The sequence below is a fragment of the Prunus dulcis genome, chromosome 7 (genome assembly GCF_902201215.1).
Source record: "Prunus dulcis chromosome 7, ALMONDv2, whole genome shotgun sequence".
NCBI classification, from domain to species: domain Eukaryota; kingdom Viridiplantae; phylum Streptophyta; class Magnoliopsida; order Rosales; family Rosaceae; genus Prunus; species Prunus dulcis.
In genome coordinates, this window is record NC_047656.1 from 17,545,477 (window position 1) to 17,560,267 (window position 14,791).

The window sequence follows — 14,791 nt, forward strand, 5'->3', positions numbered from 1 at the left end:
TTTAAGTCCTACAAACTATATAACTAACATCTTGACAACCTATTTTGTTAGGAAACTTGAGCACAAAATTTATACCCAACAAAGAGGGAGAGTTGTACACGTACGTTATCTCAATCTTATTGGTAGATATGCTATATTTGAGTCATATAGGCTGCGATATCCAATCCAACTCTTGTCAAAGGTTCAAGAAACATGTGCCTTCAAGTTTACTTTAACGACAATGTCATAACCAAATAAATGGAAGAGTTTTGGACAATTCGTTTGTGTATGAACCCCGAAAAAAAAAACATAAACTACCAAAAGGTTTTAACTTGAAATCATTAGAAATTATTTTTTTTCTTTTTAACAAACAAACTTGAAATCAATTCTTTGTAGATTGAGAATTGATGAGATAATGGTGGGCCAGAACATTGTAGAAGTCTTGGTGGGCCAACGTCAACGCAAATGAACTAACATCTTATTTTGACAATTTGGACTATGGCCGAAGGGTTGGCTCCACAGCCTCTACTATATTATTAATTGGACATGCCCGATATTTTCTAAATGTTGAATGGTATTTCTGTAAATTCAGTTTACATTTCATCAAACCTCTCCCGACTCTCCCTGTCCACTCTAACTCCATTTCTCGGTCCAGAAGCAGAGAGCGACTGAACCAAAGCATCGTCCGTAGAGTTTACAGTTCTTAATTTATCAAAAAATGGACTGGGGTTCGAATGGTGAAGAACCCACTTCCTGGGAAGAGCTTTACAGTATTAATTTGATACCATCAGAGTTGTTTCTCAAGTTCCGGAAAGAAGTGCAAGGTTTAAGGGTCGGCCTCAATTTGGAGGTATATGCATATATTATATTTTCTTCACGGTTTTTAACGGTTATATTATGTGCCCAGTTCAAATGGTTTGAAATTTTCGATAAGCCAATGCTCAATTCTCTGTTTGCTATGTTTAATGAGTATTTACTTTGATGGGTTACTCTCCATGCTGGCCACCAGATGTCCTGTTTTTGTGAAGACTGGTGTTTGAATAAAGTTTGGTTTGGAGAAAGTTTTATTTTTTATGATGTGTATGTTTTGAATTTGCAAACTTTAAACAACCCATGAGAATGATGCTATTCAACAGGGGAGCAGACACAGGGTTAAGTGGAAGACAATTGTGGTGGTGTAGGATAGTAAAACTGTGTAAACACATGCTACCTTTCTGGTGCCTTATATACAATTCTGGTGTTTGATGCATATGTTGGGATACGCATCCCGGGTTAATCATATATGTTTAAAGGAGGGTGCTTTACACATTTTGAAGTGTCATGATATGACAAAAGAAAAATATTATATCTAGATGGTATGATTGTGTCTTTTTGTTGCTTGTGGATTGGTTTTTGTGTCCTAGTTTGTAGGTTCTTCTTTTCTTTTCTTCTCTTTTTCTCCTGATGTTTAAATACTGGATTTCTATGTGCTTCATAACGAGTAACTGCAACGTACTTTATAAAATCTTAAAACTTTCATTTACCAATAAAAATGTCCTGCAGTTATTGTGTATACATTTTTTTTTATAAATATAAGCTGCTATGCATAGAATCTTAGCTAGAACTATTAACTCATATTGACTGCTTCTGAAAACTGATTCATTGAGGTCATTATTTTGGTTCAGTTCTATAATGCTCCATGCAATGAGTTTCAAGGAAAGCTTGTCTTGAAGCCCTTAGCTCCTGAACGGATGTGGAAGTTCATCTATGAGCCTATCCATCAGGATGTTCGTATTCTTTCAAAAAAGATTCCTCTAACTGGATATTTGAATCTCCAGGTTTGATGCTTTCAATCTGATCCTTTATTCAACGCCCCACCCAACTTTCCTACACCACCAAAGCATATTATGAATCCTTTGCACCATCTCAAGCACACTTGGCTTAGCATATACCAACCTTACTAGTATCATAATAATCACACTGCAAAATGTTGGAAAAAGCAGGTTGGAGTAGGCCATAATTTTCAAATGAATGCTACTGGATGGAAATGGAAACTTACTACATGTTTTGGTGGAGATGGTATATCTCGGATCCGGAATAAGACATCTCTTGGTGTGTGCCCTGGTGTGGATATGCGCTTTGGGTGGAGGGCTGATTATGTACTTCCAGAAGTTACTGGGCAAGTACCTTAGTCTTGTATGCATTTAAGAATGTAGAGATTTTGCGGCCTTACAATAGTCAAATTCAAAGTACTCACTACAAGAGAGAGTCAGTATATCAAATCAAAGAACTCACTACATTAATGTAGTGAGCTTTCAATATATCAGTATTTCTATTTTCCTTTTCTGTGAAGGTTTTACTGTTTTTTATTAGTTAATATATAACTTCTTGCTTTTTAAACTACATGCAGTTTGGTTCTTCTTTCTGTTTTAACTATTTCTTTGATTGATTAATTATGGTTCATGGTTGAAACCTTGAATTAATTAGGGCTCTGGGTACTGGTGAACCATGGTTCAACATGAACTCAGGAAAGTTGCAAGCATCATTAGATAGAGTTGAGACCATTCTAACCTATACTGACATCTACAATTTCTACAAGCCTAAAGACCAGGTATGACTTGTTGAGTTTAATCACTTAATAGATGATAATTGAAAATTTTCTGTATGTAGGAGATTTTCCCAATTTATTTCTTCTAGTGAGTCATGCATCCATAATATGTTGTATGAAACACTTATGAGAGGTTTATCAACTAAAACTCTTGATCCAATATCTGGATGAAAGCTGTAGCTTTCAAGTATTTTGGTCACTCGAACTTTTATTCTTCAACTCAAACATGAAAATTCACTTTTGAAAGTGTACTGATTTCCTAGCTCTTATTGTGATTCTGTTTGTTTTTATTTGATTGGTTGACACCCATGTACACCATGGACATCCTAGGCTGTGTAGAACATGCTAATACGAATGAATTCTCTTTGTTTTGCTATGCCTTTTTCAAATGAATTATTACTTGATTCCATGCGTGTTGAATTTGTGAACTTGCCTTTGTGTAGTTTAGATTTCAGAATCTCTAATGGTACATTTGCAATATACAACAGATGGGTATGGATAAGATGGGTTTGGTATTAATCTGTTACAAAGTAGCTCCACAGTTTGATTTTACAATGCATTTTTACTTTGCCAAAAAAATTTCAGCAGGATCAGCAGAGACCTGAAACTGATGTCACAGATGTAACTACTTATTCAAGCGGTTAGCCTTCCTCAATATGGAGGGACTTTCATGCAATGGGCTTGTTAATGTTTTATCACGCAATGCCATCAATAGGGGAGAGGGGATCGTATGTCAATGGATCAGGATGCTGCAGATTTACACAAGTACTTGTACATGCTGTTATTTCCTTGAGCTGAGTGTAGTTGCACACCAAATGATGGTTTATCTACTTTTGTTCTTTTGCTTCATGTAAATGATATTTAACTTTCAATCTGTTATATGTTCACCTGGTCCTCTATCTTCTTCCTGGGTGCTACCAATGCCTTTACATAGTCCTTGACATGAATTGAAATTCTCTTCTTGGCCCTCATAGATGCCACCAGTCATGTATTTTGAAAAAGAGTGCTGTTGTAACCCTTCATCAAAGTATTCATTTCACTTTGAAATATTAGTGGCTGAGTTAATTGATATGATTTTTTCAATTAAAAAAAAAAAAGGGGTGATATTTTTTTCTTTTTGGGTTGAGAGAAACTGGTGGGTGGGATTAGTATTTGTTTGGGTTCCGATTTGTTTTGATAGATCAATCAAACGGCTCAGGTGGATTAGTTTCTATTCATTACTGTAGGCCTTAGAATTTGAAACCCTGAGGAGGGAATATAACGTCAGTCGAGGACGACAATGGGCCATCATTCCAATCCAAACCTAGCCGTTGTAGACTCAACGGCCAAATGCCATTGTCACCTACTATAAAAATTCAAAATCTTCTTTCCCACCTCCACCTCCAAATCAAAACCCATTTGATTCTCTGAAGCAATTCAAACCTGAAACCCAGAAATGGCTGCCTCGAAATCCAATCTTAGGAGCTCTTGTTCCTTCCCAAATCTTCTCCTCTCATGTTTGAATTTCACTCTCTTCATACTCTCTGTCACTTCTCTAGTTCCTACTATCCTCCTCAGGATGCCCCCAACGTCAATGGGCATGGCATTCCTGATGATTTCTGGCATCTCAATTCTCTCCTCCTTTGTAGGCTTCTACTCTCAGCTCACCCACCTCTGCTTCATAACCCATGTTTCACTTCTCCTTGCCTCACTGATCGGACAATTGCTTGGCATATTGGCCTTGTTTACCAAAGAGCGTTCTACCATTTCAATGCTCAAGTCGCCCCGGGACCTGAAAGAGGCCAAGCTTTTGGTGAGGTTGGAATGTGGGGTTCTGATGGCAATGTTGATGATGCAGATGGTAGTACTGGTGTTGAGCTGTGTGGTGCAGAGCTGCTGGGTGAGAGAGTATGAGGGGTTGGAAGCTGAGAGAGAGGCCATGACGAAGAAGAGGAGCCGGCGAATCGCTAAAGTTCAAGAAGAATCCATTGAAAATGCTGCAAAGATAGCTGAGGTCAAGGCCAAGGATTTGGATGAGAAGATGATGAACAAGTATGGACAGTGGGTGAAGACTGGTGAGTTTGAAGGCTAGGGGCAGTTTCTTAGTTGGAGTGTGTGTTGTTTGTGTTCTTTTCTTTTTTGGGGGGGTTGTTCACTGTGGTTGAGGCCATTGGGGGGCATGTAATGTAAAGCTTATGACTTGTGAGTGTTATTTTTATGTATTTTGAAGTGTTCAACATTTGTTTACAGAGGAAATTTTAAAAGTTTTCATCTCCATCTCCATCACTCAGAACTCCATGTGATTAAAGTCCACGTTTTCCTTAGTTTTTTTTTTTATTTTTAAATTTAATTTTTTTTTTTTTTTCCGCCAATCAACTTCTCTCCTAAATGAGAGAAAAAAGTTTTCTGCAATTTGCCATTTAAAGGAGAGAAAAAGGGTAAATGTGAAAAGAAAAATAAAAATAAGCATTTTCAGTCAAGTAAAAATGACTCGGATTGAATTTTAAACCATGAAAAGAGAACTCTTCAATTTATGATTTTATGATTCGATTGAAAGTCAAGTATATAATTCATTTCCCATGAAGGAAAATGTAAAAAGAGAACTAGTATTCTTACTTTGGAGCACAATTCATTTTGTTTTCTTTCGATGTCTAATTCAATCACCTACTAATACTAATCCATTTTTCTAGTTTTCGATGTAAAATATGTATTGACCGGATTTCAACTGTTTTTTCAGTAAAGAAGAAAATTCTAACGAGTCACTCTTTTATCGAATATAAGATCTTAAAAGGAATTTTCAAACACATGCAATCATTTAAAAATTACACAAATAGATAGAACCTTATAAAATTATTAGATCGCCTCATTACACTTCACACTAAGCTCACGTTTATACTGCACTCTTCTACAACTTTTTCTTTAACTCTTCACAAGATTGATTTCATGGATATCCAAGAAAAAAAAAATTAGTAAAGAAAAGATCTAGGTCTTATGACTTCTATAAATAAGGATTTTATAACATAACCCCAACAAAAACAAAAGGTAAATAGCAATGTTACAAAAGAAAAAGGAAAAATAAAAGGACAAACCGCGCAAATAAAGGAAAAATATAAACAAACCAACTACCTGGAGCAACTACTTTTAATATGATCGAACGGCTCAAAATGACATTGGACGATCGGATGGACAGAGAGCCATTCTTCTATGGTTTTTATTTTGTTAATTATAAAAGAAAAATCGTATAGCGGGGTAGAGCGTCTTGTTATAAATTTGGGCTTCGCTGACCGCGCCTTCAAAAGAAAGCCATCGCCGACCCCTTTACGCCCACAAATCCAAACACGCCATTAACATTACCAGCGCCTCCATAGCCTCCGAGCTCTGCAACCCAAAAACTATCAAACCATAGAAGCCAACAAGAACCAATTCAAACTCATATTCACCGCCGGTGAGAGCTAAAACCCACGCCTTGCATATAGTTTCGGTTCAAGTTCATCGGCGAGCGTCGTCTTTTCATCAAAGAATTGGGTAAGCAATCTTTTCCTTGTTTAATTTGAAATTTCCTGGTAAATTTAGTGTTTTAAAGGCACAAAGCCACAATCTTTGTTGATTTAGGTGCCAAGACTCTGGTGTTAACTCGACTGTGAAGAAATGGGTGAGATATAGCTCGGCCGAGTTGACTCAGTAGACAAAGGTGACTGTTGGCTTTTTTCTTTGCCCTGCAGAAATTCTAGAAATGAATGTTCATTTATATTTTCTTACATTATGGATAATTGATTATTGGTGACGTGGTCATAATTATTGAGAGGTTAATATTAATCTTTTTCTTTATATTCCAAGAAAATATCCTGCATGTGCGGCTTACATGCGGCCATGTCTAACAAAAGTTTCTAAATTCTAATTAGTGCACCGCAAGTTGAGAAAAGTATAATAGGATAAGATTCGATCCATAAAGTCTTTGGTAAATCTTAAATTTTTTTTAGTGTAAAAGAGGTAAAGGGGGAGGAGGGGGATTGATCATTTGGTAGTGTTTTTTTGTGTAAAAAGAAGGCAAACGAGAAGAGGAGAGAAGCTTAATTTTTTTTTTTTTTGGGTCAGAGGAGAGAAGCTTACCTTTTTTTTTTTGTCAGAGGAGCAAGAAGGTGTGGGGCTACAAGTCCCCACATTTGGTAAAATTTTCGGATATATGTGTGACTGGTCCTCAATAATTATTCAAGGCCACACATTAAGCACAAAAATCTTTGGGCAAGATTTTGATTTACATTTTTGTTTTTCTCTATTTTAAGAATAATTAGTATTAATAGGAAAAAAGGGAAATGAAAAAGAAAAAGAAAAAGAAAAAGAAGAAGAAAAGAAAGAGTAGTAAGGAGGAGAGTTGGCTGCTGCCCCTGGTTTTATCCACAAACCTGTGTGTTTGCTGCATACCCACTTGTTGTCTTCACCAGATGGTCAAGACAGACCCGCAGATCATTTGGATTTTGGATAGGAAGAAGAACTTTTGAGTTTGAGTCCCCCTTCAGTGCTGGAGGCTAGAATCCAGCCACTATCTTGCCACATCACCATCATGGGCCTCCAGATTTTGGGTCCCATCTGATGTGGTAAGAACTACATACCAGGAAATCACAAGAATTGTTTTTAACCAAAAATGTTAGCTACTTACTGATAAATTTTTGTTATTTTTCATGAATAAATCAATCAACTAAAGCCTACATGCTGTCATCTTGTCTTATCCACTATTCATAACTTCCCACTTGACATCTAGTAGTTATAAGTTATAACTGCTATTATATCCGCAGATGTTTTTGCTGAAATTATTTTGCTTTTGTTCTAATAGACAGCTATTTTTCCAGCAGGGATCAGACAAGTGTTTCACATGCTGAGAATTATTTTCACCATCTTTGTGATATAACATAGCTCAACAATTCTTCCTCTGTCAAAGTCAAGTCTGGAGGAAGAACTGCCCTGATGTTGACGATTTCAATTCACAAGCCTATGTTGTTGAGATATTCCCATGTCAGAATTAGAAGTCATCAAAAATTTCACAAGATTGATCCCATTCCATTCGTGTGAGTTACAATTTTAAATTTCTATTGACATTTGGTTTCCATTTGCATTCAATTGTACTCTTGGGTTTCTTCAATTGCATTAAGCTGTATTCTTATTGATCTGTATGCTGGAAGTGTGTTTTTCCTCCTTGTACAAGGTTGCATTCTCAATTCCTGTTTGGAAATTCTTTAGTTTGAATTTGATCAAGCCAATTAGGGTTCTTGTTCAAGAAACGGCCACCCCTTATATTTGTTACATATCTCCCATTATTATTTTTTCTTTACCAAATGAACAGGAAAATGGAGGCAAAGTCTTCCCAAACGAGGAAGATGGAAGAACTGTCAGTAAAGCATCCAACACCATTTATTCCTAAGTTGGAACCCTCAGGGGAGCCTGATCTACAATTTGACCGGCTGCAAACATCAGATCAAGATTTAGTTCAAGAGAAAAAGTTTGAATTTGGACGATTTATTGCACGAGAGGCCATCCTTGATGAAGAATTGTGGGTAAGTAAACTTTCTAGGTGATGACATCTTAACCATGAAGTTTTCGATGTGTATGCTATTTGTGTCCCATGAATAATATCTTGTGGTTGCATGCTTTTGGATTTGTGGCAGACAGCAGCATGGTTACGTGCAGAAAGTCACTGGGAGGATCGGGCAAATGACCGGTGTGTACTTTTGCTCTTTTATAACTTTCAGATTTTCTTCTCTTTCTTCTCTGTCTCTTTGGTCTTTGTTAATCAGACTACTCTAACTACATGAGGAACATAAGGTTCCTGTCATAGGCAAGCCCACTAGATGGTCTATACTACCATCTGAAGTCATCATATAAAGTGTACATGCAGAGGAATTGCCATTTTAAACAAAAGCTGGCAAATCAAGCTGATAGATAAAACAAGGGAATAAGGAATAGTTCAGAACATATAGTTCTGAATCAATCAAGATTTCTAGAGAATACCCCATGGCTGGATCCTACCAATGGTGGGTCTCCCTCTGCATGTGTTCAGTCTTTAGTGGGCTCCAAGTCTCCAATAAGTGTTTATCAGTCAAATGGAGGATTGGACACTGCTGATTCTTGCTACACTTTGATTAACACAGATTTGCTGACAGCTACAAAAGGAAATTTTCAGATCAGGTAGGAATGACTCGTTCACTTTGAATTTGACATGTGTACATGGAGTATATGTCTCAAATAAAATTCTGAATTGTATCCTTTTATTTTCTAGGAATTTAATGCTATAAAAAGACGAAGAAAAGGGGAATATGGGCAGAAATGCTCATGCATTATCACGGTATGCCATATTTGCAATGAGCGCATTTCTGATTCTTTCAGTTTGAGCTTCTATTCTGAGAACCCTCTTTGCATTAGGATATACACTATATTTAGTTAAGGCTCCCAATCAATAAAAATATACAATTGATGGCTGAATGTGTTTGCTCTCGAATTTGTCAGGTGAGGAAGGAACCAAAGAATGTGAAATACACTGTTGTGAAAAGTGTAGTTGGAACACTTGATTTGAGCATCCGGTACTTGTTGGACGGAGAGACCTTTCCAGGGGTACAAGCATTTTGTTTAAAAACTAAATATCTACTGCATTTGTATCTACTAGTCTGGCCAATTTAATGGCTTAGCTAAGTTGGCCACATAATTAATTTCTGTTACAGGAGCGGGAAAAGGCTCCTCCCTTTTGCAGCATCAACAGAACGCAGTCAAATAGATATGGTTATATTTCAAACTTATGCGTCTCCAAAGCAGCACGTTGCCAGGGTATTGCAAGTAGTATGATGCATTTTGCTATTAGATTAGCATTGTTAGAGGGTAAGATTAAAATGAAGCATGAATTGTTCTCTGGGGTTATAGAAATGTCTGATATGGCGCAGTTGAATAAGGGCACATGAATTCCTCTTCTTATTCTATTGGTTTTCAATGTAACAGGTGCAGAACAGGTTTATGTGCATGTGCATAGAAAGAACAAACCAGCGCAGGAACTGTACCGAAAGATGGGCTTTGAGGTATTACTATCACGGTTGTGCATTTGTAGATTGTACTCACCTAGCTTTATTCTCAAGTTTTTAATTTGAACAAGGACTGATGCACAGCTTTACATTCTTTTCAGATGGTTGAGAAGGCGACGTCTCAATTAGAAGAAGAGCAAACTTATTTGCTTCGTTTCAAGGCCTGAAAGCAGCTTATTCACACACACACACACACACACACACACTCATTCATGATTCTTTTGTTCTTGGAATTAAACAATTACTGTAGAATACTTGTGTCTACATGTGACATGAGTTAGGTCAAAATCCAAAAATCTCACCTACTGTACAAAGTCAAGAAGTCAAAGAGACGACCCTGCAAAGGTTTTTGGTATAGAATGTACTTGTCGCTCCTTGTTCAACCAAAATATGGTGAAATGAAACAGTCCAATTCTCACTTTCTTTAACCGATTGACCCTGATTGTAATTGTGAATATTTTTTTTTTTTTCTAATATTGTTTTTCAAGGAGATAACTTTACTGGGTACATTACATGCAATCTATGTAATAATGCCCTTCCCTTTGGCAATCGCTGCAAGGCAGGGTTTACTCACAAAATTACGATGAAAAATCAGTCTGATGGATGATATGACATTGTTTGTTCCAAATCCAGTTAGAAGACAGCGTTAGTCTTTAAATTTTTATTATTTATAGAGATGCATCTTCTACACCAGAAATTGATGACAATTATTCCCAAGATTTTCCAGCGGATTCCCAAGGCTTTTAAGCACAAGTCAACTAATCAAACATGTAGCTCTATGATTAATCTCTTACCAAAGAAACCTTGAATGGATAGGCTACAAATGAGTGAACCAGCCAGAGGACCAGTAAAGGGACAGCTTGGGAAGTCGTCTGTGGTTGCTAAAACAAGGTACCACCTCATCTCCAAAGATGTTTCAGGAGCCACCAAACAAGCCCAATAGTGTGGAGTAGCTCCAGTGGAATCAGTTATTTGTGGCAAAGCAGGGTTTCTGGTCACCAAAGCCCTAGCAGCCTCTATGCTGTCGTCACCAGAGACCGCAACGAAATGCAAGGCCGTTTGACCCATGGAGGTTCTTGCTGCTAGTGCTTCTGCAGACATAAGTTCCACAAGCTTCAATAAGAACTGCCACTTACCTTATTTAATAGCAACATAAAATGCAGCGTCGCTTCTCTACTAAATTGCTAAAAAAATAGGCAACTAAATAATCTCTCCCTGCAATCAACAAACTTGGCAAGCCGGCTGTTCTAAAAATTTGGGATGAACTCCTTTCTTCTCAAAAACCTACGCAAAGTAAAATTATTCTCTCTTTATCTTTTGCCATTATTGGTTTGTATATGTTTGAGTAGGTGAACGAGGGAAGCAAATCAACAGGGAATGTCCCACAAAAACATAAGATGGTCAAACAGAGGAACCATGTAATCAGTGGCTCTCGCTTTCAATTCAACAATACAACCAACACTCAAATTTGATGTGGTGTGCATCATTTTTTCTTCAAACTAATATTATCCTCTTGTCATCTAACACATCATTTGATAATTAAAATTTAAAGGGAAAAACAAATAAAGTGATTATTGCCTGTTGTGAACTTATGAGCTCTCCCTTTTCGGAATATCTATGTTTCCAGTAGTGAAGTTTCATGTTTGAATATATAGATGCAGGAAAAAACAATACATTCGCTTTACAGTAAGGAGATGCATTGGCTGCATACATTAGCAGGTGAAAAGGTAATGTTTCTAGATGACAAGAATTTCATAAGTCACATATGTTGAGCAATGTAACAGAATGCCAGACTAAAGCACAAATAACATGTGCCACACATACATATTCTCTAGTTTTATTTACAACGTTTTTTTTTTTGGTCTGATAGTTGGTGCACAACTTAATGCAGAATCCGCCTTTCATCACTGATCCGTTTGTAACAAACACAGCCAAACACAAGCTCAAGCATCTTTTTTGCATAGGTCCATCGAATTATCAATGTTTTCAGGGCGAAAGATGCTTTGTCCAAATGTTGACCGGACCATTTGGATAAACAAGGGAAGCTGCAGCATGGCAAAGAGAATCACCAGGCAAGTGGCCAGCGATGTGATTGTGATAGAAACCCAATTGAATCTGTTATTGAGAACAAGCTCAATAGTTGCACCAAAGGCTACCATCATGGAGGCTATAGCAAAAAATAGAGAAGCCAAACCTATAATCAATCTCCTTGGTAATGACTGAAGGAAATCTTCTTCCGCATAACGTGCAGTTAGTATTGATAAAAACATCAACAGGGAAGTTAAAGAAGCAAATAGAGCTATTGCATCTGAAACAACAAACACCATGAATGTGCTTGAGTTCTTCTGTAACAAATTTGGAGCTCCATCATTGTCATTACCTCCAGGTACTGTAAAAGCAGCAGCAAAAACAACCGTGGCAATGAGAGTTGCAACGAGCATGCAAGAATTTGAAGTATCCTTCAGCCATTTTTCTCCACGCTCAGCTAATTCTTTGTGTTCCTTGGTGAATAATTCCCTTGCAGTTTCACCTTTTTTGTTCAGATTGTCCTTATAATAAGGGTGAACTAGTTTCTCCACCACCTAAATACCCAAAATAAGAGAATTAATAATGTCAAATATGTGTACGTGTACTAGCAATTGATAAGTTTTCTAGATAAATACCTTGAACCACTGCAACTCTCTCTGCATTTGTAGAGCTGGACAAGATACAGATGAGAGTTGGGGAAGAGGAGCCAACTTTGCTGCCAGATGCAAGATGGTTCCCCCGGATTCAGATTTAAGTAGTGTAGAAGCAATTAATTTACTTCGTGCAGTCTTACCACAGACAATACGGAAAAGTTTTTCATGCCGAAATTCAATAGCAAAAGGGAGTAATAAATATCGGTCTTTGCTGAGGATAAACCACATTAGATCAGGAAAAAATTCTACTAGTGTCCTTATAAATTCAACTATCCCGTTAGTGGCAGCTATCTCGAGGATATCTGACTTAACCTGCTCCTGTGAAAGTTGTAAGCAAATTTGTCTCAGTAGTTCAACTGCACAATGATGTCTGAGCTTTGCATCATGGAGTCGCATGAAACCAGCTGGTGCTGCACGTTAAAAATGTAAGAGACATGAGTGGAAAGCATCGAGCAATAGCAAATACGGAAGGGTAAGATTCGAATCCAGACCTATTCGTTTAATAGCTCCAAAAAGCATTTGTCTTAACCAATGAACTGCAACAGAGAACAAAATGATTCAAGAAAGTGTCAATTGTTGCAATATAGCCAGTTTCGCCTCTAATCAAAACTAACTGTACAGGTGGTTTGATATTTTTAATTAAATAGACAGTACAAGTAGAACATCATCTTGGTACAACAACATTTAGCTGCATGGTACTCCTTTGGCTTCTTTTTCCTATTCAAATCTTTAGCTATGAGAAAACCTACTTTGTGATGTAACTGTTGAAACACATGTAGAAAGTAGCTCACAAAACTATCTTATAGCAAGCACAAGCCTTTGCATTGCAGAGTTTCATAATCTAGACGTGATTCCAAAAATAATATAAAATATGAATTATTTCTGGAAGCACTATATATAAAATTAAACCTGACCTTTTACTTCAAAATCACCTGATTATAACTTTCACTGCAACCCTGTTTTGCTCTTCTTAAACCCAACTAACAGGTTGACTAAAAAAAAAACCCAATTAACAGAAGAAACCTGCATGATATTCACGGCTATAGAGATGGGCCTCCAATAGAAACTAATTCTTTTCCAAATATGATAAAAACCTGAAAATACTTAGCAACAATTCCAAACCCTGACCTCTATACTGTTCTGAAGGATCACTTTGGACGCTTTCATGGCGAGCCACAGAGGCTCTCACTGAGTGTGGTGGCCCACAGTCAACTTCAACAGGGAGAACTGAAACCAAAATGGAAAGTGATACACAAGATTTCAGAAACCAGTAGGAAAAACAAATAGGCATAGAAGAGAGAGGGAACATGTAAAATTGTAAAAATGAGAGAGGAGGCGTAACATGGGTAAATGCAGCTCTCCCAAGATCCAAGCCTGCTGCCACTAAGGAAGTTTGACTTGTTCCTTGCCAAAACATCTAAAGGAGTACAAACTTCTTGATCAGTTTCAGTGGCCAAGTTAGGGTATTCCTTAACTAGATACAGTGAAATTTCTGTTGCACAAAAATTTTAAAGCAAATCAGTTAAATAATAATAGAGGGGAAGTGAAATAATAGAAATAAAAGTTATCCACATTTTGTGCACGTGAGGCTAAATACCAGGGAAACCTGAAGCAATAAGCACATTGACAAGGTTAGCAGCCAAAGGACCAGTTGAGGGAAGACCAGGTTTCTCACGTTTAGTTACCAACAACAAGTACCACACCAGCTCCTTATTCTCAGAAGCAAAAGTGGCGGCTAGGAGTAGCGCAGTTCTTCCTGCACTATCTAAACATTGTGTCAACTTGGGGTTTTTCCCCAACAATGCCTTAGCAGACCTCAGGCTTCCACCTATAGCAGCATAGTGGAGGGCTGTGTAGCCTATGCCATCAAGCATTTCAAGCACATCTGCAGGCACATGTTTCACTAGTTTCTCCACGAACTGTGAGTGCCCTTCACAAGCAGCAACATGCAGTGCCGTCATTGATGAATTTGAGATCTTAGCTCTCTCAGAATTAGGATGTGTGTCCAGAAACTTTCTAGCCTCTTCCCAATTGCCTCTGGATGCGGCACGGTACAGTGGTAGGTAGTCATCCAAGTTCACTTCCACTATATTTGCATCAATCATTTATATAGTTCACTTAAAATTGAAACCCCCAAAAAAATAATGTCATCTACGAAGCATATGAATTATCTATCATGTGATACAAGAAAATTAAAACATGGGTAATCAGCTGCTTACGTTTCTGACCAGGATTGCTATGCTGTATTGGGATAGGCTCTGTTGAAGAAGATGGGTTTCCGCCACTGGTTGTGCAATGATTGGTGCGTGCTATACTATGAGTAATGATGGTTGGTTGCAAGGAGCCACCACTTGGCTCCATATCCAGTGCGATTTCACCGGTTGGGAGGGCCATTGATGATTAAGTATATACGTCTGTTTGCTAAAGTAATTAGCAAAAATCAAGAACACAATTCTTGATCTTGTGCTATTTGAAGAAAGGAGGATACAAGTATATAAAAAAAA

General features: G+C 37.5%; 4 protein-coding genes across 14 annotated transcripts; 3 read left to right on the plus strand and 1 right to left on the minus strand.

Annotated features, from left to right (window-relative positions):
• Window positions 1-541: 541 nt before the first annotated feature.
• LOC117634848 lies at window positions 542-3,635 on the plus strand. Of its 2 annotated transcripts, none has more exons than XM_034369107.1 (5): window positions 542-829; window positions 1,644-1,796; window positions 1,962-2,137; window positions 2,446-2,569; window positions 3,155-3,635. In XM_034369107.1, the coding sequence occupies exons 1-5, from the start codon at window positions 698-700 to the stop codon at window positions 3,209-3,211; spliced, it is 642 nt and encodes a 213-aa protein (XP_034224998.1). In that variant the 5' UTR covers window positions 542-697; the 3' UTR covers window positions 3,212-3,635. The 2 variants fall into 2 exon arrangements, with proteins under 2 accessions (XP_034224998.1, XP_034224997.1); XM_034369106.1 differs by having other exon boundaries at window positions 588-829; window positions 3,152-3,635.
• Window positions 3,636-3,780: 145 nt separating this feature from the next.
• Window positions 3,781-4,803, plus strand: LOC117634849. Its single transcript, XM_034369108.1, has one exon. It carries the CDS (start codon window positions 4,002-4,004, stop codon window positions 4,635-4,637), a length of 636 nt encoding a protein of 211 aa, XP_034224999.1. The 5' UTR covers window positions 3,781-4,001; the 3' UTR covers window positions 4,638-4,803.
• A 1,002-nt stretch (window positions 4,804-5,805) lies between these two features.
• On the plus strand, window positions 5,806-10,040 carry LOC117635617. 8 transcript variants are annotated; one of them, XM_034369945.1, is made up of 11 exons: window positions 5,806-6,070; window positions 6,158-6,236; window positions 7,393-7,608; window positions 7,884-8,094; window positions 8,206-8,258; window positions 8,689-8,725; window positions 8,817-8,882; window positions 9,044-9,148; window positions 9,256-9,409; window positions 9,527-9,603; window positions 9,708-10,040. In XM_034369945.1, exons 3-11 carry the CDS (start codon window positions 7,508-7,510, stop codon window positions 9,771-9,773), a joined length of 870 nt encoding a protein of 289 aa, XP_034225836.1. In that variant the 5' UTR covers window positions 5,806-6,070; window positions 6,158-6,236; window positions 7,393-7,507; the 3' UTR covers window positions 9,774-10,040. The 8 variants fall into 8 exon arrangements, with proteins under 8 accessions (XP_034225836.1, XP_034225835.1, XP_034225843.1 ...); XM_034369944.1 differs by having other exon boundaries at window positions 7,396-7,608; XM_034369952.1 differs by having other exon boundaries at window positions 7,396-7,608; window positions 9,256-9,358; window positions 9,708-9,807.
• Window positions 10,041-11,226: 1,186 nt separating this feature from the next.
• Window positions 11,227-14,786, minus strand: LOC117635989 (ankyrin repeat-containing protein NPR4-like). Of its 3 annotated transcripts, none has more exons than XM_034370400.1 (7): window positions 14,507-14,786; window positions 13,885-14,373; window positions 13,630-13,704; window positions 13,416-13,514; window positions 12,779-12,823; window positions 12,270-12,697; window positions 11,227-12,188 (listed from the first exon to the last, which is right to left on the minus strand). In XM_034370400.1, the coding sequence occupies exons 1-7, from the start codon at window positions 14,679-14,681 to the stop codon at window positions 11,550-11,552; spliced, it is 1,950 nt and encodes a 649-aa protein (XP_034226291.1). In that variant the 5' UTR covers window positions 14,682-14,786; the 3' UTR covers window positions 11,227-11,549. The 3 variants fall into 3 exon arrangements, with proteins under 3 accessions (XP_034226291.1, XP_034226290.1, XP_034226292.1); XM_034370399.1 differs by having other exon boundaries at window positions 13,630-13,779; XM_034370401.1 differs by having other exon boundaries at window positions 13,630-13,779; window positions 13,885-14,404; window positions 14,507-14,612.
• Window positions 14,787-14,791: the final 5 nt, after the last annotated feature.

Excerpts from the sequence above, each read along its gene's own strand:
- LOC117634849 (XM_034369108.1), top strand. The coding sequence starts at position 4,002 with ATGGCTGCCTCGAAATCCAATCTTAGGAGCTCTTGTTCCTTCCCAAAT.
- LOC117634848 (XM_034369106.1), top strand. The coding sequence starts at position 698 with ATGGACTGGGGTTCGAATGGTGAAGAACCCACTTCCTGGGAAGAGCTT. Across the intron at positions 830-1,643 it reads GGGTCGGCCTCAATTTGGAG|TTCTATAATGCTCCATGCAA; the intron begins GTATATGCATAT and ends ATTTTGGTTCAG. Across the intron at positions 1,797-1,961 it reads CTGGATATTTGAATCTCCAG|GTTGGAGTAGGCCATAATTT; the intron begins GTTTGATGCTTT and ends TGGAAAAAGCAG.
- LOC117635989 (XM_034370399.1), bottom strand. The coding sequence starts at position 14,681 with ATGGCCCTCCCAACCGGTGAAATCGCACTGGATATGGAGCCAAGTGGT. Across the intron at positions 12,824-13,415 it reads TCCTTCAGAACAGTATAGAG|TTCATTGGTTAAGACAAATG; the intron begins GTCAGGGTTTGG and ends TCTCTGTTGCAG. Across the intron at positions 12,698-12,778 it reads TGGAGCTATTAAACGAATAG|CACCAGCTGGTTTCATGCGA; the intron begins GTCTGGATTCGA and ends TTTAACGTGCAG.
- LOC117635617 (XM_034369945.1), top strand. The coding sequence starts at position 7,508 with ATGTTGACGATTTCAATTCACAAGCCTATGTTGTTGAGATATTCCCAT. Across the intron at positions 7,609-7,883 it reads ATTGATCCCATTCCATTCGT|GAAAATGGAGGCAAAGTCTT; the intron begins GTGAGTTACAAT and ends CCAAATGAACAG. Across the intron at positions 9,149-9,255 it reads ACGGAGAGACCTTTCCAGGG|GAGCGGGAAAAGGCTCCTCC; the intron begins GTACAAGCATTT and ends TTTCTGTTACAG.